Source organism: Drosophila nasuta, chromosome 2R (assembly GCF_023558535.2).
Source record: "Drosophila nasuta strain 15112-1781.00 chromosome 2R, ASM2355853v1, whole genome shotgun sequence".
Classification (NCBI taxonomy): Eukaryota; Metazoa; Arthropoda; class Insecta; order Diptera; family Drosophilidae; genus Drosophila; species Drosophila nasuta.
The window spans coordinates 7,245,723-7,270,294 of record NC_083456.1 but is presented as its reverse complement, the minus strand read 5'-3'; the positions used below and the strand labels follow the sequence as shown (position 1 = coordinate 7,270,294).

Sequence of the window (24,572 nt, the reverse complement as noted above, 5' to 3'; positions counted from 1 at the left end):
ACATTCAAAAATACTTATGTGATTGCTTTCCATTCTACCAATTTGGCAAATTCCAAAGACAGCATTTATCTGCAATGTTTCAATTGAAAATCGAAGCCAACAAAATATAATATGTAGCCAGGTAAACATAAATCTCTGATGCTTATTCCAGCCACGTATTGGCCACATGTGAGCATGGAATATAATTTGTTGGCTTTGCAGTTTAGCATTTGTGGCATTCAATTTATTAATTGGTTTGAGATACAAATACCAGTAAAGTGATAAAGATACAGATACAGCTACAGATAAAGAGAAATGTACGTATAAATTGCAAACAACAGCTGCACAAAGCAGACAACCAATTTGCAATCTGTTATGAAAAATGTCAACAAATGTAAGAGCATCCGATATTTATATGCAATGCTACCTGCAGAGAGATAGTTGCCACTCGCACTCACACCCACACACATATACACATACACATACACGTGGCAAGCTGAAGTGTATCCTTTTGCCGCTTTCTATTTGCGTTCGCCAGTCGAGTGTCGATGTGTTTAGTCCTCCAGCTGTACATGTGTTTGGCTGTGTGTCTGTGTGTGCCTTGCCATGCGGCCATTTCCATTGCCTTTTATGCAGTGCACTGCAGTAATGTGGCCCATATGTGACCCCAGACACTTACTCTTTATCCCGTCCCCTGCTCCAACTACTCTATGCAGACTCCATTCGCTACCCGGCACGGTAATTGATTATCAAATTCAGCGTTGCATTTGCCGGCGCCATTTTCTATTGCACCGCAGTGTCGGCCACAAAGCTATTCTGCATGTCCCGCTTTATCCTTGCACACAAATACACATTCTCACATCCTCTTTTCTCTGCTGTCCTGAATTTAAATTTTTCTTCTCTCTACTTTTTTGTTGCCACAAACTTTGGCCCAGCATTTTTTGGCAATGATCCTTTGCCCCTTTCGGTGCGAGACAATCTAGCAAAGTAGCAAACATATTTTTAATGTGCAAAAATCTGTAAAATTTGTACGATGTCGCTTTGATTGCACTTTTAGCACATGGTTTATTATTATGGTGATTTTTATTTACGATGTTTTATACCTGCAATTGCTAAAAGCTCTAATTTTATTTAGTAAATTTTATTCAAGTAACCAAAGAATTTTGTAAGTAGCTTTAGATACAACTTTTGCAGACTTTTTAAATGATTTAAAGTTTATCAGTCCCAAATTTATGGATGTATAATAAGTAATAAGTATTCTTTTTTAACAAACATAATTTTTTTTATATAGTAAAATCTTTGAGAGTTGTATGATGACGCTTTGATTGCATTTTTTACTCATGGTTTATAATTATGATTATTTTTTAATAATGATACTGCAATTTCTAAAAGCTAAAAAGTTTTATGTAGAGTAGTGATTCTGTTTAAGTAACTGAATAGTAAATAGTTTATTAGTGATGAATAATTATTTTTTATACCTTTTATTATTAAAGTCATAGGATTTCTTTGTGTTTCAGAAACTAAGCAAATTTGTTAGTAACTTTAAACACTCTTATTCAAACTATTATAAACTTTTGTAATTAGTACTCGTTTCCCATTCTAATGTACGTAAAGTTCTAGAATGTATAAATTAATTAATTTGTATTAAACTTTAAGATTTGTAGAAGCAGCAGAAGAGAATATATTTCTGCAACTATTAATTTATTCAAGTATATTATGAATAACTTGAAATATATTATTCATGACCCTTGAAGTATTTGGATAGATTCAGTTATTTTGAAATGTAATCATGTTGCTTTGCTTATAGCTAATTAAAAATGACTGGAAAAGGTCGCCGTTATTCTATTTTCATTTCCTACTTTCGACGGATTTTTCTACATTTCTAATGCAAATGACAATCCTTTTTGTAAAGGTTGTTCTCAACAGCCTCGCAGACATTTATTAGTATGTCCCGAAACACAAACGCAAAAGCCATTAAAGCCATCTATTATTTAAGCGAGACCGTTATTGTTATCAATTCTAATTAATTAAAATGAAATTTCGCTGCGGTATCGAATGAAATATTTTTGCAATCAATTGAAATTCAATTAAAATGCGATGCCAGTTGGCGCGCACACAAGCACAAACACGAACACAAATACAAATACAAATACAAATTCCAAAAAAGGCGCCGTTTTAGAGGTACGAGTTAAATACATTTAGAAACATAAACGAATCGAGGAGTGTGCTTGTGTGCAGCCTAATGGCTTTTCCACCCACACTCACACACACAAATATCGGCACAGTGCAACAAAATCCATTAAGTTCAATTAAATGAATTCATCATTTAAAAACAAAAGCTAAACAACAAAGCTACATAAAAAATGAACTTAAATTGATTACGAGCGGAAACGGAAATGCGTGAGGGCCATTCGACCAACATGAGCTTGCCCTCTGACCCTTTGCATAGTGCCCAGTCAGACGTCCAAGTTAACGTTATGCCGCAAGCTCTCTGAGCATAATAAATTCGGTTATGGCTCAAATTATTCAAGGGAAACGCTTGAATGAATCAATTTGACAGCAACGCCAACGGCGGCGACTATTCGCACAACCAAACGCGAAGATCTTGTGCACAACTGTACCCAACTCTCAAGAGACTCGAGCTGGAATTTTTATCGAGTGCCACGCCCATGGCAAGTCATCAGCACTCAGCATGTTTGCCTGACATTGCCTAAGATTGTGTTCATCAATTAGTTATAAATCACACACTGACCCAAACCCTTTCCATTAGCATTCCAGCTAATAAGTGTGCAAGTGTGATCTCTATAAGCGAATACACGAATACATCTATGTCAGCTGCGACCACAGTGCGTATGCGGTTAATTTAATAGTAATTTATTTACAGCAACTTCTTTGGTCTTACTACAGCAAATGAGATGTGAAAATTGAATAATCAAAAGCAAACTTCAAATGCTGGAAAGTAAGAAATAAAATTAAAAATAAAGCAAGTTGTATTATTCCTAATATATACCAAATTAATATACCGCAAAAATACTGAAATATATATATACTATACTACTTTATTTCCCCATACAGAAGTATTTCTTAAATAACTTCTACAATCGCAACCAAATTTTCTGGAATCTTAACTACTATAGTTTTTATTGTATGTACCAAAAATCGCTCTAGCTTTAAAATTCTGCTTGTTATTCGATTTTTGTCGATTTGCGGGGACGGAAGTAAGCGTTGCCGAAATTTGAAACAAACTTGATCTGCGTGCTGGCGAAAAACAAATTATATTTCTATCTCTTACAGTCTCTGAGATCTAGGTGTTCATACAAACTGACGAACAGACAGACGGATCGACGGACGGACAGACTGACGGACACTATCCGTCGGACAGATAGACATGGCTGTAACGTCTCCGCTGTTGACAATGGGGTGCTTCTGCCAGTTACATACATTTTCTGGAGGCACAAAGATATAAAGCCCTTCTACCCATTGCAATGAGTATCGGGTATAAGCAGCATATTTTCAGTAATGTCAAGTTCAAGTTCGTATAACAGAACCTATCTTTCAATATATTCAAAAATTAATTGGATTAAAAATACAAGTAAAAACCGCGCTTATATAACAATTGCCAAGATAATTTATCAGCCAATTTTAATGGCAACAAGTAGGAAAGCTACAGTAAAAATATAGTCTCAAAACAAAGTAAAATTATACACCAAAAATACTAAATTATACCGGAGGATGTTTTTGGTATATCGATATACTTTTACATTAAAAATATGTCATAGACTACAAAACTAGTTTAATTATTACGCTTGTGATTCGAATTTGCTTATAGTCTATATGTACTATGTGTTCTACCCTAAGAAGGTACAAAAGTCAAAGTAATCTGCTACTGCCACTTTAATTGTTATTTGTAAACTGTGTGCATTTGTTCTCTAAATAAAAATATTATTTGAGAGTTCTTGTCGCTGACTTTGTTAAATATTCGATTTTGTTTTTAGCTCCAAAGAAATCGCACATGAGGAGAGAAGAATCAATTGTTGGTGCCTTAACTGGTTGCACATTGACTCTAGGGCTTCAATTTATGTAGCTGGCCTTCAAAACAACCAGAGCATAATTATTGCATAGCAAAACGCATTTTGTTGGCTATCTGACTATCTCTCTCTCTCTCTCTCTCTCTCTCTCTCTCTCTCTCTCTCTCTCTCTCTCTCTCTCTCTGGCAATGTGTGTATTTTAACCCAGTTTTCAGTATTTGTTTGTATGCACTTTTGTTATGCAATTACTGAGGCTGTGCGTCGAGTGCGCAACGAAGGCGGAACGATGTCAATTAAGTGGGCTGGTCTGGACGTGTATAGCCAACTGTTACAACTGTTTATGCTGGCGCTAAACAAACAGAATAGTTGCACACGTAAATTCACAAGCACACACACACACTCACACTAAAAACAAGAGCGTTCTGACAGTTGACCATCATCATTGGTTGTTGTCTGTTTTGTACTTGTGTTTCCTTTAATTTGCTCACACTGAATTCGAAAATGTCAACAGCAAAATGTTGCAAATGTTTTTCACCGACCTTTCCTGCCCATCCTCAAACTGTAGTTGCAACAGAACACTTGCGACAATTGCCGGCAGGCAAGTTAAATACACGAGTTTGTTGCGTTTTTCTGCGGATGTGCTTTGATTCTGCTGGTGACTCACATTGCAATGAAATGCAACAATTTTTTACATATACTTAATAAAATTCATTTAAAATGTAGTTCAAAATGTTTAATAACTAAAAACAATTTGAATATTTCAATTGGAAATCATGACATAAATAATAATGATCATTCAAATTTAATGTCTCCCTTTGAAATTTCAACGGATAATTAGATGTTCATAAATTATAATTGAATTAAATACTCTTTGACCCCAAAACCGCATTTTACCCTTTTGCTTCCTGCCTAATGGGTTAGAAATTAATTTAATTTCCTTGCACATTCTATGCCATGAGATGGGCTCATTTCACTGATAGGAAAATGTTTACAAAAGAATTCATTTAGTTTAAGTTATTTTACACACATTTACTGATTATAACCTTTAACTAATAAGTGCAAAATAATATATTAATATTTGGTAAATTAGTTTAATCTTGAATTTCATAGCATCAACTATTAATTATGCGCATAATTTTGCATCGAAGTCATTTAAAACAAATTTGAGAAATGTTCTAAAAGCAATCTGGAAATATTCAATCAAATTTATCAGTTTTTTAAGGAAATTATAGTATGTATTGACATTAAGAGCTAATTCCACAGGAACAAATCCGCTCTGAAACTATCATTGTACGTTTGAATTATTAGTGCTTCTTATTCATCTCGAGGGATGTGGTTTAGTCTGTCATTACTTCTTGGTCACCATAAACTATATTCTATAGCTGATGTATGGACACTACAGCTCAATCAAGTCAAGGATATATTGTATGTTAATTCTTATGCCACATCACATTAAAAAGTAACATCACTGTGAAAATTCGTTTTTTTAGTTTATAGCTTAAATATACTAGAATTATACTCTCAGTGAGATAACCAGTAACAATATTCAATGAAAGCAAAACAGTACGGTATTTATTTTTAAATATACTAAATTAATGTCCCACGAAAATACTAAAACAAAAATAAACCATACTTGTTTTATTTTTTGCACTCAGATCAAGGTTGATCAAGAATATATGTATATACTTTATACTATATTCATTAATCTTAATCTTAATCTTTTCCATCTTTTAATATAATATTATATTTGAATAAGACCGTAATAAAATAACATGAATATGAATATAAACTCGTACTATATCACTTATTGTTCAATAAACACTTTTATGAAAATGAATATCAATAAAAACATGAATAAATTGTTAATAAGCTGCCACAATAATAAAGATTAATTTTGAGAACTTTAATTATAAAATAGAGCTCGTAAAGCCCTTGTTAAGGACACTAGTAATTTCCAGACATTTGCTTTTACGACCGAGAGCCATAAAAACAATTTTAGATGGTGTGCATTTAATACCCGTTTGTGGTCTAAAATTTCGAGCTAAGCACTATTGATTTAAACAAATATTAGCTTTATAAATGCGCCCACATACAGACAGCAATTGTTTATATGAGGCTGCGATAACTGCCCCTTAAAAACGGAAAGTTGGAAAGAGGTCATGAATGGAGCCTGATGACCGTCAGGGCAATTAGAAGATTTTGCGACTGTCATGTCACTAATTTTATAATGAATGCCGCAAGACATAAAATGTTCAAAGTCAAAATGTTATGGACACAAGTAGTCCAGGCATTTTAGGGTCCAGAAAATGCGAGTATATATGTACATATGTATGTATATATAGAGTATATAGTAAAGTATGTGGATAAAGGCTGGGAATAGAGACACTTTGTGGTTCTTGCTTCTTTTGGTTGGTGTTCGTGTCAAATTGCAGCGTTGACAACTGACACGTGGTGTTGTCGAGAATTCGTCCCTATTTGTGGCAGTATCATCATCACATAAATACATGTATTCCTAGGCCCTCTCATTTGTGAAAGCTTAGCTTTATTATAGCCTTTAATTACTTGACCAGCTAGGCCTGCAAGTTTAATGTAATTTTGGTCGGTTTTTAGTCAGTTTGCTTGAATTTCAAAACCATTCGTGTTTGCGGCACTTGCTTCTAATTTTATTACATGCCAGTCGGGTTCATAAATAATTAATGCCTTCAAGGTATGTGTGTGCGAACACACACTCGCACACAACAAGTAAACGAATGAGGAAAACAACTTTACATACTTAATATGAGTACTCATACTATACTTGTGAAAATGGGTGTTTAGTTTATGGCCTGTAAATAAATTTGAGTGCCTGACTGTAATTGTGTTTGCTTTAGTTTATAACTATCCAGCAAGCATATAATATGCTATAGTAAATGTCTGTGAGTTGACCTAATGACTGCCGCTTGAGTCTCAGCTATTTGCTCTCCTAGAGAGCTGAGTCAGTAGTAATAAAATCTTCGGGGCATGTAAACTAACATATTTCCATAAACTCAAAATATTCACATCAATCATATATAGACCAAAGTATTGGCTATAATCAAACAACAATATGCAGGCAAGAGACTTTATGCATATGCAACGATAAAGACAGGTAAATGGCCACAAGTAGCTGCAACATTGACCAGTTGCTGCAGGGGTGTAAATTGGTGTCTAATAAACACATAATCAAGGTTCATTTGCTGCACAGACACTAAATTGCATTAGCACAAAGGACATGCAATCGTCTCCCCTTTCCCGCCCCTAGGCAACACTTACACACACTCAGTTCACATGCTTGTTGACAAACACAATGGAACGTGTCGCCCCAGGACAGCAGAAGCTTCTAAGCTCTGGCCAAAATCAACCCAAATCGGTGACAGTTTAGTTTATAGCCTCGAACAAGTTAAGGCGTATCTGTGTTACATTTGAATGTATGACAACAACAAACAGTAATTTCAACAACAACAACTCAACAGATACAATGACAACCATAACAATTGTGTTTGTAATAAGCTCGTGTATTTTATAGCAGAAAGATAGTTACAAATAAAATTAAAGACTCTATACAGACATAAGGGGTCAACATAATCTGTATTATTCTGTATTATACAAGAATAATAATAATAATTTGTTATTGCTTTATTTTAATTTAGTTCTAACTTATGCAGCAATTTGATTGATGGTCATAGCGCTTAATTGAATAATTTAAATCGCGACGCACTTCACTCATCGTTGGACGATCTGTTGAGGATTGGCGCCAACAACATTCCATTATCGGTACTATACCACTATAATCGTCATTGATCAAATTATAAATATCCGGTCGAATACCTAGAATGGTCAGAAATGTAAAATATCCGCTGTGAACTTTATGAGAAATACCTTTACCTCTTTTTATATGTTCACTGATGTCATGCAAATCCCAGTCGGAAAATGGCTTCTCTCGTTGGATCACTTCCCAAAAATTATACCGAAGCTAAAACATCCGACTTTTCTGAATAGTTTTTTTTCCCCATCTTTAAAAAACATAAATCATAGTTAAGAATCATAAACACACTTTCACTATAGAAACGTACGCAAACTTCTGGAGCCAAGTAGCAACACATGAGATCAGTTCTAATTTTTTCAACTTCATTCATTTTTCCGAAATCAGCTATTTTTAATTTACGACAATTATCGAAAAGTAACAAGCTTCGAGTTGTAAGACCCCGATGGATTATGTTTTTTCCATGCAAGTACTCCAAACCCTAAAAATAATGTGAGACGAAAAAAATCCAAAGTGTTTTAAACATATCTACCTTGGCACATTGCTGTATCCAATTCAGCTTCTCCCGGAATAAGATCCTTTTATACTTACGACAATGCAGCAAATGGTAGAGTGTTCTACATTTTGCATACTCGACAACCATGCAAATATTATTCCAATAATTTAAAGAAACTCCGTATAATGTGGCAATATTCTCATGAGCTAGACCTAAAAGCTTGGGGACTTCTCTCAGAATTTCCCATTTCATTTTCGTATTGCAGTCAATTTCTTTTAGTGCCACCACCTTCCCCGTTAACACATTATACATATTTACATATTTTACTAAATAATTAGGTGCAATAGTTCTCCACAATGCTGGCCAAACCGTATCACAGGTACAGACAGTCTGTAAATATGAAATATTATTTTGATTGTTAGATCTGTAGTTGCTTACAAATACCGAATCCCTTAATTCCAAATCAGCATGGTCCACATTAATGCAAAGCCTATAGTCGCTTGCGAGAAAAGACACAATTCGTTTCATAGTAGGTCTATTTTGTGGATTTCGATTTAAGCACTTTCTTATTGTTTGCATTATACGATCTGACTCGTTTGTTTCCATGTTAATCAAATCTAAAAGATTACCTGTAAACTTATGAAATTTAAAAGAATATCTGGACATAATTTTCAAGTCTTACCATTATTTACAGATGTCTCAAGCTTTACTTCCACAAAAATAATGCCAAAGCTAAATATATTACACTTTTCTGTATATATTTCATTAGTATCCTATGTGAATAAAAGAGATATAAGAAATATGTATTGTTTTCTTACTTGAAAATTAATTACCCTGTATTCTGGAGCCAAATAGGGATCTTGCACAATACGAAATTTCTTCACTTCATAAATATCACTTATTTTTAATACACGATAGCTATCGAATAGTAATAAATTGCGCGTACTTAGAGATCGATGGACTATTTTTTTGCTATGCAAGTACTTCAAAGCCTAAAACAAAATGAGTATGTATAGTGAGTTTTTTCACAGCGCAGCCATAACAATATCATTAAACATACCTTGGCACATTGTAACATCCAACGCAGCTTCTGATAGTATGAAATCTTGATTTGCTGCACATATATAAAATCATAAAGTGACCCACAATTCGCAAACTCAAAAAATATGCATAAACTATTGTCGGGATGCTTCGTTGTACAACAATTTCTTTGTTTTGCCAATTTGCTTTCAAAAAATCACAATCACAATCTGCCTTTCTTCATCTATTAATAAAAATGAGCGATATTAGAAGTTAATCTGTCGGAATTAGCTATTTCTTCTTACATCTATCCAATGTTCGATCTCGATAAAAAATATGTATATATCATAATTAGGATGAAAATCACATAACTCTTTCATCGTTGGCCGCTTTTCTGGATCATGATCCCAGCCTGTTTCTATTATTGGTTTAATGCAATCGGAATCCTCGTAAATCATCATGTCATTTATATTCGGACGATTATCTGAGAGTTTTAATAAAATAAAATTAAGGGAATATTTTTATCTGAAATGCTTTTACCTTCAATTATTTTTTTTGGATTGCCAATGAAGGCATTTCATTAAATTCGTAAAATGGCCTCATCCTTGACATAACTTCCCAAAATATGATTCCAAAGCTAAACACATCACACTTTTCAGTGTATTTTCCATTGAAATTCTATGGAAGTAAAAAAAATAAACATTAAGTGTTTCCAAAATGCAAAGATATGTGCATGTACATACACAAACTTCTGGTGCCATATAAAAAACAGTCCCGACTTCCCCGGTATTTTTTGTCACAAGTTCTTTACCTGTACTGTACCAAAATCACATATTTTCAACGTGCGATATCCATTGAAAAGTAACAAGTTTTGCGTCTTAAGATCCCGGTGAGCTATGTTTTTTTTTATGTAAGTACTCTATACCCTACAAGGATTGTCAGTTAAGAAAAATATTAAAAATATTTAACATAATACCTTGGCACATTGTAGCATCCAATCAATCCTCTCGTTGAACGAAGCTTCCCTCTCTGTGCGGTGCAAGAATTCGTAGAGTGATCCACAATCCGCATACTCCAAAATAAGGCAATCTCTGTTGTCGCTTGTTTTAGAGACTCCGTACAATCTTATAATATTCGGATGTATACATTTTTATAAATTTTCGATTTCTCGAAAGACTGCGTTTTTAAATTTGTTCTCCTCATTTTTGCAATCAATAGTTATTTCCACAGCAATATCTGTTTCTTGACCTTGACTTCGCCAGATTCCTTTGCGGACCTCTCCAAAGCTACCTCTCCCGATCTTCAAAATTACATGTATTCAAGTTCAGATTATTTGTTCTAATGCTTTTTATGCTTACCCATTCTAACAATTTTATATCTTCAAAGTTCACGTTAATTTCTGTGTTGTTCATAATTGAAAAAATCAAAATGACTAAAGCCTAAAATTGTAGTTGCTTCAAAATATTAGTCATAGATTACACCGCAGATAAGAAATTGATATGGCTACTTGCATATAGCCCGATTATACCCTATTTAGACAAAATGCATTTACTTCAACGCTGCAATTTTATGATGTTAGTTTTTACACAAAAGTGGCAAATAGTTGTATGAAATACATATATTTATATAAATTAAGAATACGTATTATTCAGATATAGAATGTTATACGTTTGCTTTATTAAGAGCGTCTGCTCTCGTTCGGGCGTGGATTAAAACAGAACTAACCTAACCCAACAGACTGCGGCACATGCTTTTTCGTGGCTGCCTCGTGACGTGTCAACAGTCGGCTGTCAAACTTCGTGCGCAGGGTGACCGCAGTTTTCATTTCGAAATGTTAACTTTTATTTTGTTTGTTTACTTTTTTACAGGATATTATATATATATATATAATAATACTTTTCAAATTCGATTCCTTACCTTTTTTTTAATAAATATATATATATATATATTTGTATATATATATATATAAATATATGTATATCTATAAATCTGATTTAATTAAATCAGACAGTGTAAAAGTTGAAAAATGCACTCTTGGTCGTTTGCTAAAAACAAGAGTAAATATACTATTGATCTTCTCAATTAGCAGAGAAGAGCTATCAAATTTTGGTTGCGGAATAAAATTTCGGCTGTGGATACTTTGATGATGTTGCGAAAGACGTTTAGTGATTCTACTGCCGCAGAAAAATAATTATAAGTGGTAGAAATATTTCAAAGAGGGCCGGGAAAGTGAAACTAAAAAGTACCTACTTTCGTTAACTATTGCATTAACTAGTTCTAGGATTTCCGGAATATACCTAAATAATATACCATCGAAATACTAAAACTATACCAAATGGTATATTTTGTATATTCATATGGTACTACCTACAAGATACTCTATAGAGTGCAAAATATACCATATTGTCAGAAAAAGCAACTACAACCTAGTAAGTAGGTTTTTTTGCCCGTACAAAAGTATTTCTTTAATAACTTCGACAATTTTTATCTGATCGCAACCAGGTATCACAAAGAATATAGAAATTGTATATACCAAAATTCTAGCTTAAAAATTACGCTTGTTCTTCGATTTTTGTCGATTTTCGGGGGCGGAAGTGAGCGTGGCCAAAATTTGAAACAAACTTGATCAGATGATCAAAATTTTGAACGAGCGGAAAGGCAATATATTTTGCAAGTTTCACAAATTTTAGAGTGCCAGTTTTTGGTTATCTATATGACCCTAAAGTTGGCATGGAAATGGTAAAAATAAAAATGTATGGCCACACCACACAAACTTTTGCTTATTATATAAATGTAATTATTCCAAAAAGCAGATGAAATTACATGTATTGCAACTTGGCTGCAACATTTTTTGGATTTTAAAATATATACATATATAACATATATATCTCGTCACAAGAAAATGCCTCAAACGCTTTGTTTTTTAATTTGTTTTTTATTATCCATCTTAATGCAAAATGGAACGTGTCGCCCCAGGACAGCAGAGGCTTCTAAGCTCTGGCCAAAATCAACCCAAATCGGTGACAGTTTAGTTTATAGCCTCGAACAAGTTAAGGCGTATCTGTGCTACATTTGAATGTATGACAACAACAAACAGTAATTTCAACAACAACAACAACAACTCAACAGATACAATGACAACCATAACAATTGCGTTTGTAATAAGCTCGTGTATTTTATAGCAGAAGGATAGTTAGAAATAAAATTAAAGTCCTTCTATTGAAAAATGTACATACAAAAATAAAGGGTCAACATAATCTATATTATTCTGATATAATATAATTTGTTATTGCTTAATAATAATTTAGTTCTAACTTATGCAGCAATTTGATTGATGGTCATAGCGCTTAATTGAATAATTTAAATCGCGACGCACTTCACTCATCGTTGGACGATCTGTTGAGGATTGGCGCCAACAACATTCCATTATCGGTACTATACCACTATAATCGTCATTGATCAAATTATAAATATCCGGTCGAATACCTAGAATGGTCAGAAATGTAAAATATCCGCTGTGAACTTTATGAGAAATACCTTTACCTCTTTTTATATGTTCACTGATGTCATGCAAATCCCAGTCGGAAAATGGCTTCTCTCGTTGGATCACTTCCCAAAAAATTATACCGAAGCTAAAAACATCCGACTTTTCTGAATAGTTTTTTTTCCCCATCTTTAAAAAACATAAATCATAGTTAAGAATCATAAACACACTTTCACTATAGAAACGTACGCAAACTTCTGGAGCCAAGTAGCAACACATGAGATCAGTTCTAATTTTTTCAACTTCATTCATTTTTCCGAAATCAGCTATTTTTAATTTACGACAATTATCGAAAAGTAACAAGCTTCGAGTTGTAAGACCCCGATGGATTATGTTTTTCCCATGCAAGTACTCCAAACCCTAAAAATAATGTGAGACGAAAAAAATCCAAAGTGTTTTAAACATATCTACCTTGGCACATTGCTGTATCCAATTCAGCTTCTCCCGGAATAAGATCCTTTTATACTTACGACAATGCAGCAAATGGTAGAGTGTTCTACATTTTGCATACTCGACAACCATGCAAATTTTATTCAAATAATTTAAAGAAACTCCGTATAATGTGGCAATATTCTCATGAGCTAGACCTAAAATCTTGGGGACTTCTCTCATAATTTCCCATATCATTTTCTTATTGCAGTCAATTTCTTTTAGTGCCACCTTTGTCGTTATTAAATCAGTATCAAAATCATGTTTTACTAAACCATTAGATTCCGAACGTCTCCACAATGCTGTGCAAAGCGTCTCACAGGTAGAGTCAGTCTGTAAATACCATCATTATGAAATATTATTTTGATTGTTAGATCTGTAGTTGCTTACAAATGTCGTGAATCCCAAGTCAGCATGGTCCACATTAATGCGAAACCTATAATCGCATCCGAGAAAAGACACAATTCGTTTCATAGTTGGTCTATTTTCTGGATTTCGATTTAAGCATTTTTTTATTATTTGCATTATAGTATCTGACTCGTTTATTTCCATGTGAATCAAATCTAAAAGATCATCTGTAAACTTATGAAATTTAAATGAATATCTGGACATAATTTATAAGTCTTACCATTTTTTAGATTATGTGCGACTGAAAATATCTCCATAAGTCTATATAGTTCAAACGGCTTTTTCCTCGTCATTACTTCCAAGAAAATAATGGCAAAGCTAAATATATTACCCTTTTCTGTAAATTTTCCATTAGTATCCTATATGAATAAAAGATATATAGGAAATATGTATTGTATTCTTACATGAAAAATAATTACCCAGTATTCTGGAGCCAAATAGGGATCTGGCACACTACGAAATTTCTTCACTTGATAAATATTACTTATTTTTAATACACGATACTTATCGAATAGTAATAAATTGCGCGAACTTAGAGATCGATGGACTATTTTTTTTGTATGCAAGTACTTCAAAGCCTAAAAAAAAATTAAGTATAGTGAGCTTTTTCACAGCGCAGCCATAAAAATATCATTAAACATACCTTGGCACATTGCAACATCCAACGCAGTATCTGATAGTATGAAATCTTGAAATCATCATCATGTATACAATCATAAAGTGAGTCACAATCTGCAAACTCAGAAAGTACGCATAAGCGATTGTCGGGATATTTGGAGGCACCATATAATGTAATAATATTTGAATGGTTCAACCTTTTCAAATTACGAATTTCTTTGAAGAAAGATTTTTCGTCTTCTTCAAAATAGTCTTTAATTTTGTGTACAACAATTTTTTTGTTTTTCCAAATTGCTGTGCAAAAATCAGTAATTCCTCTAAGCTGCATCTATTAATAAATATTAGCGAAATTAGAAGTTAATCTGCCGGAATTAACTATTTCTTCTTACACCTCTCCTAAATTGGATCTCGTTAAAAAATATGTATATGTCATAATTCGGGAGAAAATCAGACAGCTCTTTCATCGTTGCCCGCTTTTTTGGATCATGATCCCAGCATTTTTTTATTATTGGTTTAACCCAATCACAATTCTTGTAAATAATGTCATTTAAATTCGGACGCTTATTTGCGAATTTTAATAAAATAACGTTAAAGGAATATTTTTATCTGAAATGCTTTTACCTTCAATTATTTTTTTTTGGATTGCCAATGCATGCAAATTATTAAATTCGTAAAATGGCTTCTTCCTTGACATAACTTCCCAAAATATGATTGCAAAGCTAAACACATCACACTTTTCAGTGTATTTTCCATTGAAATTCTATGGAAGTAAAAAAAAGCAAACATTAAGTGTTTCCTAAATACAAAGATATATGCATATACATACACAAACTTCTGGTGCCATGTAACAAACAGTCCCGATTACCTCGGTATTTATTGTCACAAGTTCTTTAACTGTACCAAAATCGCATATTTTCAACGTGCGATATCCATTGAAAAGTAACAAGTTTTGCGTCTTAAGATCCCGGTGAACTATGCTTTTTTTATGCAAGTACTCTATACCCTACATAAATGTGAGTGAAGGAAATTATAAAGAACATTTAACAAACCTTGGCACATTGCAGCATCCAATCAATCCTCTCGTCCATCGAAACTTCCCTTTTCGTGCGGTGCAAGAATTTGTAGAGTGATCCACAATCCGCATACTCGAACAGTAAACAAATGTTATCACTGTATTTGGAGACTCCGTACAATGTGATAATATTCGGATGAGTACATTTTTGTAAATTCTCTATTTCTCGGAGAATATTCTTTTCGAAACGAATCTTCTCTGTTTCTGAATCTTGACTTTTGTCTTCAATTATTTTCACAGCAATTGTTATAACTTCCAATTCAGTCTGCCACAATGCTTTATGGACAACACCATAGCTGCCATACCCAATCTATAAGAATTACATAAATGCTGAAGTTGTTGATGTTTTCAGAATTAAGATACTTCCTACCCTTTCACGTATTTGTATCTCATTGGAGCTCACACTTGTAACTATTTTGTCCATAACTTGATATCTACAAAAGACTAAAACCCACAATCTACGACTAGTATTGATACCTGGAATTGCTGAAGGTGATAAGAAATTCTAATCGATACTGATAACGATATGGTGTAGAGCAGAACCAAAATTTTGTTTACACTGAAATCGCCCGACAATTTAGGGTTTGCCATAAGATTGCATTCTGAGCAAGCAATCTTGTCAATAAAAACAATATTAACAAGTAAGAAAGCTACAGCCTAATGTGCTCGACTGCGAAATACCTGCTACCCATTTCCAATAAAATTTTATTTTACAAATACAGTAGAAACCGGTTATATCGATTTCAAGGGACCGTCGTTATATCCGGAAGACCCACTAACCAAAAGGAGAAAAATAAAATGTTGTTTATTTTATGGTTGCCATAGATTTTTAAAATGCAACTAATTAATTTTTAATCAATTTAATTTGTATGGAGACCCACCAAGTCATCGAGTTTTCGTCACAAAAACCGGACGGACGCTATAAGCGGCGTCGTTATAACCGGATTCTATAGTATACCAAAAACTACTAAAACACACGGGAGATTATTTTGGTATATTGGTATAGTACTACATTTAATATATATCATAGAGTACTCAATATACCAGATTGTTAGCCAAGGCAATCTCAGTCTCTGTTGCCGCTGATGGAGAATATATATATACTTCGTGGGGTCGTGAGCTGACTCCTACCTATTCAGTATTCTCGAGTCCGATCATACTCAAATTATTGAGAATCACATTATTTGACATTTCCTAGTACTTGTTGGCAAAAAGAATGTCATGTGGGTGTACAAACGTTTTGGCAACAAAAAGCTATGGAGCTTAGAACTTAATACCATGCGAATATTGTGATTATTTATATTTGGGAATAGAAGTAGAACCGTTATCCACTAAATAATTAAATGACTTTTTTGTTAAATATTCGATTTGATACATAATTTGCACATTTCCTCGGCAAACGAACTAAAATTACAGTTCAATATATTTTGTATTTAATTTTCCATGAATAACTTCATAATTCCTTAAAAATAGATTAAATTAAATACTATAATCTATGTGAAATATAAATATATACACAATAAAAACTATATAAAACAATTCCAGTCTATTAAAATAGGTAAATCAATTATAATATTTTGTTTTTTTTCAGAAAAAAATTTAATCACCAAATAATTTTGTTATTTTATTTTAACTACAAATTCCAATTGAATTATAAAAATATGAAAAATACAAGTAAATCAAATCCAATTAGTACATTGCAATGCTGTATTTATTTGACTCATGCTTCCGGACTATTATTTTTCCTTTACCCATGATTGGATATAAAGAACAGCATATACGAAGATAACGGTGTTGAAGTCGAGTTCATTGAGGATAATAAACTTAAGGTACAGTAGAATAAAAAATGCGAATGCGAAAAAATACATCATACTCAAATTCAAAAGTAAATTATATAATTACTGAGATTTATAAATGAATAATACAAATAAATGTTATAAGGTTTCTCAAGTTAATTATTGGATTTATAACTTGAGTAGTGCTGCAAAGGTTGCACACTTGAATAACGTTGACGACCCCATTCGCGACGCTGATTTGCTGACTCCTCTCTAATCTTCCGGTCACGTTCTACAATAGGATTGGTCGTAAGATCAGGGAGTATCTTCACGCCACTGGTTGTTGAGGGCTTGTAGATGGCTCGTTGACGCATTCCCTGCACATGACTCATTCCGAAACTCGAATCGAGCTTGGGGCGCAAAGTTAGCTTCTCCTTGATGGGACAATGCAACTTATAGTAGTTGCCCGAACGCAAATAGAATTGGTTCATGGTACCAGAAAGGGGCATACGGACTACATCAAAAGCCTCGGCGCCCACATGAAAAGTTTGTGAGCCGTCAGACCATCGAACAATGCGTGCATTCGACTCTTGGTAAACTTCCCCAGTTGCATTTTGGATCTCACGCCAACGCACTGTGGTCTTTAGTTTAGTAAGAAAAGTCTCTCGTGACTCACAATCTCTAAGGTCCTCTTTGGAAGCTTCATCTTTATAGTCCAGCATCTCGTAGGGCTTTTGATTGAACGGCATAAAGTTGGGCATCCGCATGAGACTTGGCTGACTAGCGGCCAAATCAAAATCAATTTCTGGCCATTCGGACTTGAACTCAACGGCTAATCGGTCTAGGTACTTCTCCCTGAAATACTCATCCATTCGAAAGACTGCATTGGTCTCTGCATCTGACATAATATTCTCCAAATTAACACACTTATTTTCGGTAGCATGTTCGTTGTCTGACGAATCGCTGTCGCTGCTACTGCCGCCACTTTTGCTGCTTTCACCGCTGCTGCTTGAGCTGAGACTGCGCCGAGGTCTATTTGCGACAGCTCCCAATGAACAGTCAGTCGAGCTAGTACAGATGATTTAGATTAATAATTTCATCAATATTTGTATTTTTATAAAATCATACCAATTGCCAGCATCAGAAAAGCTTTGAAGTTTCTTCTTTTTGTCCATATTGTTTGCTGTTCTAACTTTTGTACTTTTATTTTACGCACTGAAACTTACCGATATTTTGCCGATGTTTAATATTATCGAAATGTCAAAATACCTCAGACGTGGCCTACTGTAAATGGCCCTTTTTGACATTAGCTTGACAACTACAATATATGTATGTATGTATGAATTTGGATTTATTATTGTTAGTATTATTGTTTGTCGAGCAAGTTACAGCAAGTTTCAAAATCAATCTTGAATTCATATATCAGTTCATTAATTGATTGCGCAAAATGAAATCTGAAGCATAGATTGTCCTTAATTCATACAAATGAATTATGATTTTGACATCAGATTTTGACTTGAATTCAGTGTTGGTAATTTTGTGAATAAAAGTTGTAATATCACTAATTGAAAATACAATACCGTAATTATGTAAAATATTATTTAATTTCTAAAAAGCAGAATTAACGCTTTAATAAAACTTGATGGCAGGATGATAAGTAGGCTTGGGCCAATATGGTATTTTTAAAATAAATTGCAATTTATTTGCATATGTGTGGAAAGTTTAAAAGAATTCGCCCAAACAATATTTTTTCGAACATTATTTTTTAATTCAATGACATTTGCATTTGACTGGTTGTTTCATTAGTTTTTCAAAAATAATTTGGTCTTGTAGATAAAATTTGAATTAGATTTTACAGAAACCTCACATGTATCTTCGGAACTTTTTTTCCACAATTATGTTAAAGTGTTAACGATACAAAAAGATTTTATTTATCTAATTTTTTGAGTGAGTGCGAAGAACGATGAATTTGCAAACTAATCTGATTTAATGTGATAATTTCGTTTTCTAAACTTCCACGTTTTCTGAATCACCTTGTCTATTGATACTGTTCAACAAAACATTATATATACTACAATTTTTACGTTACAGCTCTTATTTTATTATCTTAAAGTTTTCCGGCAGTTAGATATGAAAGCAATGAGGAAAGTTCCATGATCGTTGGTCGATTTTCTGCATTTTGATCCCAGCACTTTTCAATTATTGGTTTGATAAGATAAGCATCGTTGCATGATTTTATATCATCTATATTCGGACGAGATTCTATAAGAGAATTAATATAATTGGGAAAAAATATAAAATCTTTCTACAAAGGTTACGAACATGTTTTTTACGGACTTTGGGATTGGTCTTACCAGAAATAATAATTTTAGGCACGTCCGCTATTTCATAATCGTGAAATGGTACTTTCCTAGACATTACTTCCCAAAAAATAACGCCAAAGCTAAATACTAAACTTTTTTTAAAGTCGGAATTCTTACGTGCATCCTAAGATAATCAAATAATCGATATTTTGTGAAATATTTAAATGGTTTTTTGAACTTACATGAATTTCTGGCGCTATATAAACAAACTGTACCATTTCTTGTTTATTAAACTTTGATACTTCTTTCGCTGATCCATAATCGAATACTTTTAAGGTACGAAAATCATCGAAAAGCATTAAGGTCTGTGGTTTAATAAACCGAAGAGTAATTCCTTGGCTCCACAAATATTCCACACCCTAAAGGAAATCACAGAAATGTAGTTAAAACACTTCAAAAATAATAAATGTATTAATGATACCTTAGCACATTGCAACATCCAATTGATCTTTTCGATATAGGTTAGTTCGTTTTTCGTGCGATGTAGGAAATTATGGACTGATCCACACTCGGAGTACTCATAAAGTGAGAAGTAAATGGTGTTTTCTGGATCTTTGGAGACGCCGTATAATGTGCCAACATTTTCGTGCTTCAATTGTTTAAAATTGTGAGCCTTTTTCAGAAAAAGCATTTCTGCTCCTCTTGAAACTTTCTCAGAGTTTGAAGTTTTATCTAGCAGTATTTTCGCAGAAACATCTTTCTCTTGACCTTCGGTTTTCCAAATTGCTTTGTAACTTACACCAAAGCCACCCCTCTCAAACTATAAATGGGAAAAATTAAGTAAATAGTTTGATGGAAATTATCATCGAACTCTCTTTACCCTTTTTCCAAATTGTATGTCCTCAAAATTAATTAACGGATAAATTTTAAGGAGTACACATAGTTCTTTCATCGTCGGTCGTTTATCTGGATCTTGATCCCAGCACTTCTTTATTATTGATTTTACGACATCAATATCCTCATGTTTCATCATTTCAATCAGATTTGGACGTTCACCTGGAGCATAAGAAAAGAATGAGAAATCCTGGGTACTTATTATTTGTTAATCTTACCATTCATTATGGTCGCCAAAGATTTTTTTCTAGACATTACTTCCCATGAAAGAAGGGCAAAGCTAAACACATCGCTTTTTGCTGTATATTGTCCATTGGTCTTTCATGTAAATAAATAAATCAATCGTATTAAATATTTATTTCCTTTCACATATTTACATATACTTACGCGAACCTCTGGAGCCCTATTATCTATCCCACTGAACTCCTTATTCATGGTAGCGAATTCCTTTACTCTACCATAGTCGCATATTTTCAATATCCGAAAATTATCGAAAAGTAGCAAATTCTCTGTCTTAAGATCCTGATGCAGGATGTTTTTGCCATGCAAATATTCCATACCCTACAACAATCATTAGAAAGGGGAATAAAAAAGGGGCATTTAACACACCTCAGCGCATTGCAATATCCAATCAAGGCCCATATAGAATGTAACTTCCTTGTCTGGACGATGCAAAAAATTGCAGAGCGATCCGCAGTCTGCATATTCAACGAGCATCAAAATTCTATCTTCGCGATCAATAGAAAATCCATAAAGTTTGGCAATATTCGCATGGTATAATGCTTTTAAATCATGAATTTCTTTTTGGATGGCCTTTTGTTTTTGTGCATCTCGAATTATTTTTACAGTAATGTCTCGGACTTCATATTTTGTTTGCCAAGTTGATTTGAAGACAAGGCCATAGCTACCAGTTCCAATCTATAATAAATATATGAATTTAATTGGTAACTAATTTATGCTAAAAGTCTGTTTTCTCACATATGTGCCCAGTTTTAAGGCATTGTAGTTTACTTTAATGGAAGCACGAGGATATTTGGGAAGAAGATTACACAATTCATTCATCGGCGGCCGATTACTTGGATCTTGGTCCCAACATTTTTTAATTATTGGCAATAAAATATCTGCATCTTTATACTCCTTCAAATAATCTATATCCGGACGTTCCCCTGCAGTAGAAAATAATTGAAAATAGCATTTGTGAAGGGATGGCTTTGTGTAGGCTTGTATTTTGGTATGAATATTTATTAGAATAATGAGATATGATGATGAAATTATAATTAAGGTACACTTGTTAAAAATAGATCTTGCTTTTGCGTTCTTTCCCTTCTTCGCTCCTTTTTTAGAGTGTGACCACATATCGTACGATATCGATAAAACGATAAATTATGCCGTAGAACTCACTGCAGGGCTCATGTGGCACTGTAACAGTTATGTTGGTAACAGCTTCTCTTACCCGAGCTTTACACATTTAAATATTATTAACACCACATACCATTCATAATTTTATTTTGCAGAACCAATTTCTCCATGTCTTTAAATTCTTCAAATGGCTTCTTCCTGGACATTACTTCCCAGCAAATAATACCAAAGGAAAACACGTCACTCTTTTCTGTAAATTCGCCACTAGCATTCTATGTAAGTAAATAAATATACAACTTCTTCTTAATCTTCTCGTATAAAAAGGCGCTTACACAAATTTCCGGAGCCATATAGCGAGCAATATTTTCCTGTGTCGTATTCATATCTGCAAACTCTCCCACTGCAGCATTATCGCATATTTTTAATGTACGATATTCATCGAACAGATATAATTTCTGTGTTTTCAAATCTTTATGAATTCTATTTATGCTATGCAAGTACTCAATACCCTAGAATAAAGTTAGAATATCATTTATATTATATGTAATAATAAAAAAGATAATTTTAAATACCTTCGCGCACTGGACTAACCAATCAATCCTCTCATTTTGTGTAATTTTAATATTCTGGTTATGCAAATATTTGTAGAGTGATCCGCAATCCGCATACTCAAACAATAACCAGATGCTATTATCGTAATATTTAGAGACACCATATAATTTAACAATATTTTCATGATTCAACATTTTAACATTACGCATTTCTCTTAAGAAAGATATTGCGTTTTCCTCACTGTACTTTTGTATTATTTTCACAGACATTTCTTTGATTTGGCCTTTTATTAGGCAAAATGCATTGTGGACAAAACCATAGCTTCCACGTCCAATCTATTAATATCAGAATTATTACAAATTTACCTCTTTGGATTGCTTATATTTTCTTACAAATTTGCCAAGTTCAATCTCGTCAACGTTTATGTAACTGTAAGCTAAAGGATACATAGGGAGAAGTTCACAAATCTCTTGCATAGTCGGCCGATTTTCTGGAACACGATCCCAACACTTTTCGATTATTGGCCTAACGCAATCAGAATCCTCAAAAATCATCGCATCCTCTATATTCGGACGACTTCCTAGAGTGGTGGAAACTTTAAATTTCAGATCATTTTGGGATTAATTATCCTTACCATCAATAATTTTGTTTTGAATAGCCAATACATGCATATCTTCTGAGAGCATTTCGTAAAATGGCTTCTTCCTTGACATAACTTCCCAAAATATGATTCCAAAGCTAAAGACATCACACTTTTCCTTGTATTTTCCATTTAAGTTCTATTTAAGAAAAATAAAAAAGAACAAATTATTTAAAAAGAAAAAAAAGAAATGCGAGGCACTTACGCAAACTTCTGGTGCCATGTAACAAACAGTCCCAACTAATTCTGTATTCATTGTTACAAGTTCTTTGACTGTACCAAAATCGCATATTTTCAATGTGCGATACCCATTGAAAAGTAAGAGGTTGTGTGTTTTAAGATCCCGGTGAACTATGTTTTTTTTATGCAAGTACTCTATACCCTACAAAGAATGTGAGTTAAGGAAAATATAAAGAACATTTAACATAATACCTTGGCACATTGTAGCATCCAATCAAGATTCCCGTTGAATGAAACTTCCAAGTTCTTGCGATGCAGTAAATCGTAGAGTGATCCGCAATCCGCATATTCAAACAGTAAGCAAATGTTATTCTTGGTGTTTATAGAGACTCCATATAACGTTATTATATTGGGATGGATACATTTTTGTAGATTCTGGATTTCTCGGTGAATATCTTTTTCGAAATTAATATTCTCGGTTTGTTTATCTTCAATTATTTTTACAGCAATTTGTCTCACTTCTAATTCAGTTTTCCACGATGCTTTGTGAACAACACCATAGCTACCTCTTCCAAGCTTTAAAGATTTGAAGCTGAAGTAATTATTTCAGAATGGCAATATTCTCTTACCTCTTCATCCGATTGTATTTCGTTGAAATTTACAGTAACTAAATCGTTCATAATTTGCTGTATAGCTTTATGTTGATATATTGAAAATATATCAAAAAAATATGGTATTCTTGGTGCTGATAAGTAGAATTTTACCTAAGTTAATAAGAAATTTCTGTGGATACTCAGCAATGCTGTGAATCTTGATCAATAATAAAATATTTCGTTTTTATTGCGGTTTCAACACAGATTTTTGACCCCTATAATAAATATCTGCAAGATTTAGTATAATATACATAATTAATTACATTTAAAACGATCGTTGTCTTAGCACTTATGTATATTGACTCGATATTCCGCAATATTTTTACTTTGTAAAAGTGCAAAAATACACTCATCGGACACTTAGCAAGTTTAGCAAAGCGTTATCGTATATATTATATAGTATATATATTTACAGAAACATATACCTAGTATTATTCGTATAAAAAGTCTTATATACATACATATATGTTATCACAAAATTACGAAATAAAAAGTCGTACCACAAAAAACAAAATTGCCTTTTAAATCGAAATCACAAATTTTAAAGAAGTAGTGAAACAAAAAATAAATATGTAAATGCCCCCGATAAGAATAATCGCGGATCAAATTTGGTATGATACGATCCAGAGAGGGGCAACCGACAGACTGATTGGGTTTGTGAAAACATACTGCGAACATTTCGAGCGAACCAACTCACGCTCTCAACAACGAGTTCAATCGAGTGGAGTGAAAGCAAAAGCAATAATAAGTGTGTTTATACATATGTAAGTATATTAAACATGTTGTTAAACATTTCGATCATATATGTATGTTCATATGTGTGAAAGCTTATTTACGTTCC

General features: G+C 33.3%; 3 protein-coding genes and 1 long non-coding RNA gene across 15 annotated transcripts; all 4 read right to left on the bottom strand.

The window, feature by feature from the left end:
* Nucleotides 1-7,646: 7,646 nt before the first annotated feature.
* On the bottom strand, nt 7,647-7,987 carry LOC132786561 (uncharacterized). The gene is made up of 2 exons (XR_009632454.1): nt 7,911-7,987; nt 7,647-7,853 (listed from the first exon to the last, which is right to left on the bottom strand). It is a non-coding gene; the product is annotated as an uncharacterized LOC132786561 (long non-coding RNA).
* A 4,131-nt stretch (nt 7,988-12,118) lies between these two features.
* Nucleotides 12,119-15,956, bottom strand: LOC132786560 (mitogen-activated protein kinase kinase kinase 7-like). Of its 9 annotated transcripts, none has more exons than XM_060793108.1 (13): nt 15,746-15,857; nt 15,353-15,685; nt 15,130-15,306; nt 14,925-15,063; nt 14,693-14,868; nt 14,329-14,631; nt 14,105-14,263; nt 13,906-14,044; nt 13,668-13,840; nt 13,260-13,610; nt 13,038-13,208; nt 12,848-12,977; nt 12,119-12,790 (listed from the first exon to the last, which is right to left on the bottom strand). In XM_060793108.1, the coding sequence occupies exons 1-13, from the start codon at nt 15,797-15,799 to the stop codon at nt 12,615-12,617; spliced, it is 2,481 nt and encodes an 826-aa protein (XP_060649091.1). In that variant the 5' UTR covers nt 15,800-15,857; the 3' UTR covers nt 12,119-12,614. The 9 variants fall into 9 exon arrangements, with proteins under 9 accessions (XP_060649091.1, XP_060649090.1, XP_060649093.1 ...); XM_060793107.1 differs by having other exon boundaries at nt 13,668-13,852; nt 15,746-15,856; XM_060793110.1 differs by lacking the exon at nt 14,693-14,868 and having other exon boundaries at nt 13,668-13,852; nt 14,329-14,417; nt 15,746-15,844.
* Nucleotides 15,957-17,253: 1,297 nt separating this feature from the next.
* Nucleotides 17,254-18,585, bottom strand: LOC132785820 (another transcription unit protein). Its single transcript, XM_060792104.1, has 2 exons — nt 18,279-18,585; nt 17,254-18,218 (listed from the first exon to the last, which is right to left on the bottom strand). Exons 1-2 carry the CDS (start codon nt 18,323-18,325, stop codon nt 17,327-17,329), a joined length of 939 nt encoding a protein of 312 aa, XP_060648087.1. The 5' UTR covers nt 18,326-18,585; the 3' UTR covers nt 17,254-17,326.
* Nucleotides 18,586-19,227: 642 nt separating this feature from the next.
* LOC132785819 (dual specificity protein kinase zak2-like) lies at nt 19,228-24,382 on the bottom strand. Of its 4 annotated transcripts, none has more exons than XM_060792101.1 (18): nt 24,193-24,381; nt 23,708-23,959; nt 23,331-23,654; nt 23,104-23,280; nt 22,893-23,037; nt 22,651-22,838; nt 22,279-22,593; nt 22,039-22,215; nt 21,840-21,978; nt 21,326-21,513; nt 20,957-21,265; nt 20,735-20,908; nt 20,566-20,665; nt 20,334-20,509; nt 19,935-20,273; nt 19,696-19,872; nt 19,505-19,637; nt 19,228-19,412 (listed from the first exon to the last, which is right to left on the bottom strand). In XM_060792101.1, the coding sequence occupies exons 2-18, from the start codon at nt 23,756-23,758 to the stop codon at nt 19,258-19,260; spliced, it is 3,267 nt and encodes a 1,088-aa protein (XP_060648084.1). In that variant the 5' UTR covers nt 23,759-23,959; nt 24,193-24,381; the 3' UTR covers nt 19,228-19,257. The 4 variants fall into 4 exon arrangements, with proteins under 4 accessions (XP_060648084.1, XP_060648083.1, XP_060648085.1 ...); XM_060792100.1 differs by having other exon boundaries at nt 24,232-24,381; XM_060792102.1 differs by lacking the exon at nt 19,505-19,637 and having other exon boundaries at nt 24,232-24,382.
* Nucleotides 24,383-24,572: the final 190 nt, after the last annotated feature.

Excerpts from the sequence above, each read along its gene's own strand:
- LOC132785819 (XM_060792101.1), bottom strand. The coding sequence starts at position 23,758 with ATGAACGATTTAGTTACTGTAAATTTCAACGAAATACAATCGGATGAA. Across the intron at positions 23,038-23,103 it reads ACATGGCACCAGAAGTTTGC|AACTTAAATGGAAAATACAA; the intron begins GTAAGTGCCTCG and ends TTTCTTAAATAG. Across the intron at positions 19,873-19,934 it reads GGATGTTGCAATGTGCTAAG|GGTGTGGAATATTTGTGGAG; the intron begins GTATCATTAATA and ends GATTTCCTTTAG.
- LOC132785820 (XM_060792104.1), bottom strand. The coding sequence starts at position 18,325 with ATGGACAAAAAGAAGAAACTTCAAAGCTTTTCTGATGCTGGCAATTG. Across the intron at positions 18,219-18,278 it reads TTTTCTGATGCTGGCAATTG|CTCGACTGACTGTTCATTGG; the intron begins GTATGATTTTAT and ends CATCTGTACTAG.
- LOC132786560 (XM_060793107.1), bottom strand. The coding sequence starts at position 15,799 with ATGGACAAAATAGTTACAAGTGTGAGCTCCAATGAGATACAAATACGT. Across the intron at positions 15,307-15,352 it reads GGATGCTGCAATGTGCCAAG|GGTATAGAGTACTTGCATAA; the intron begins GTTTGTTAAATG and ends ACATTTATGTAG. Across the intron at positions 14,869-14,924 it reads CCAAAAAAAAATAATTGAAG|ATAAGCGTCCGAATTTAAAT; the intron begins GTAAAAGCATTT and ends TAAAATTCGCAA.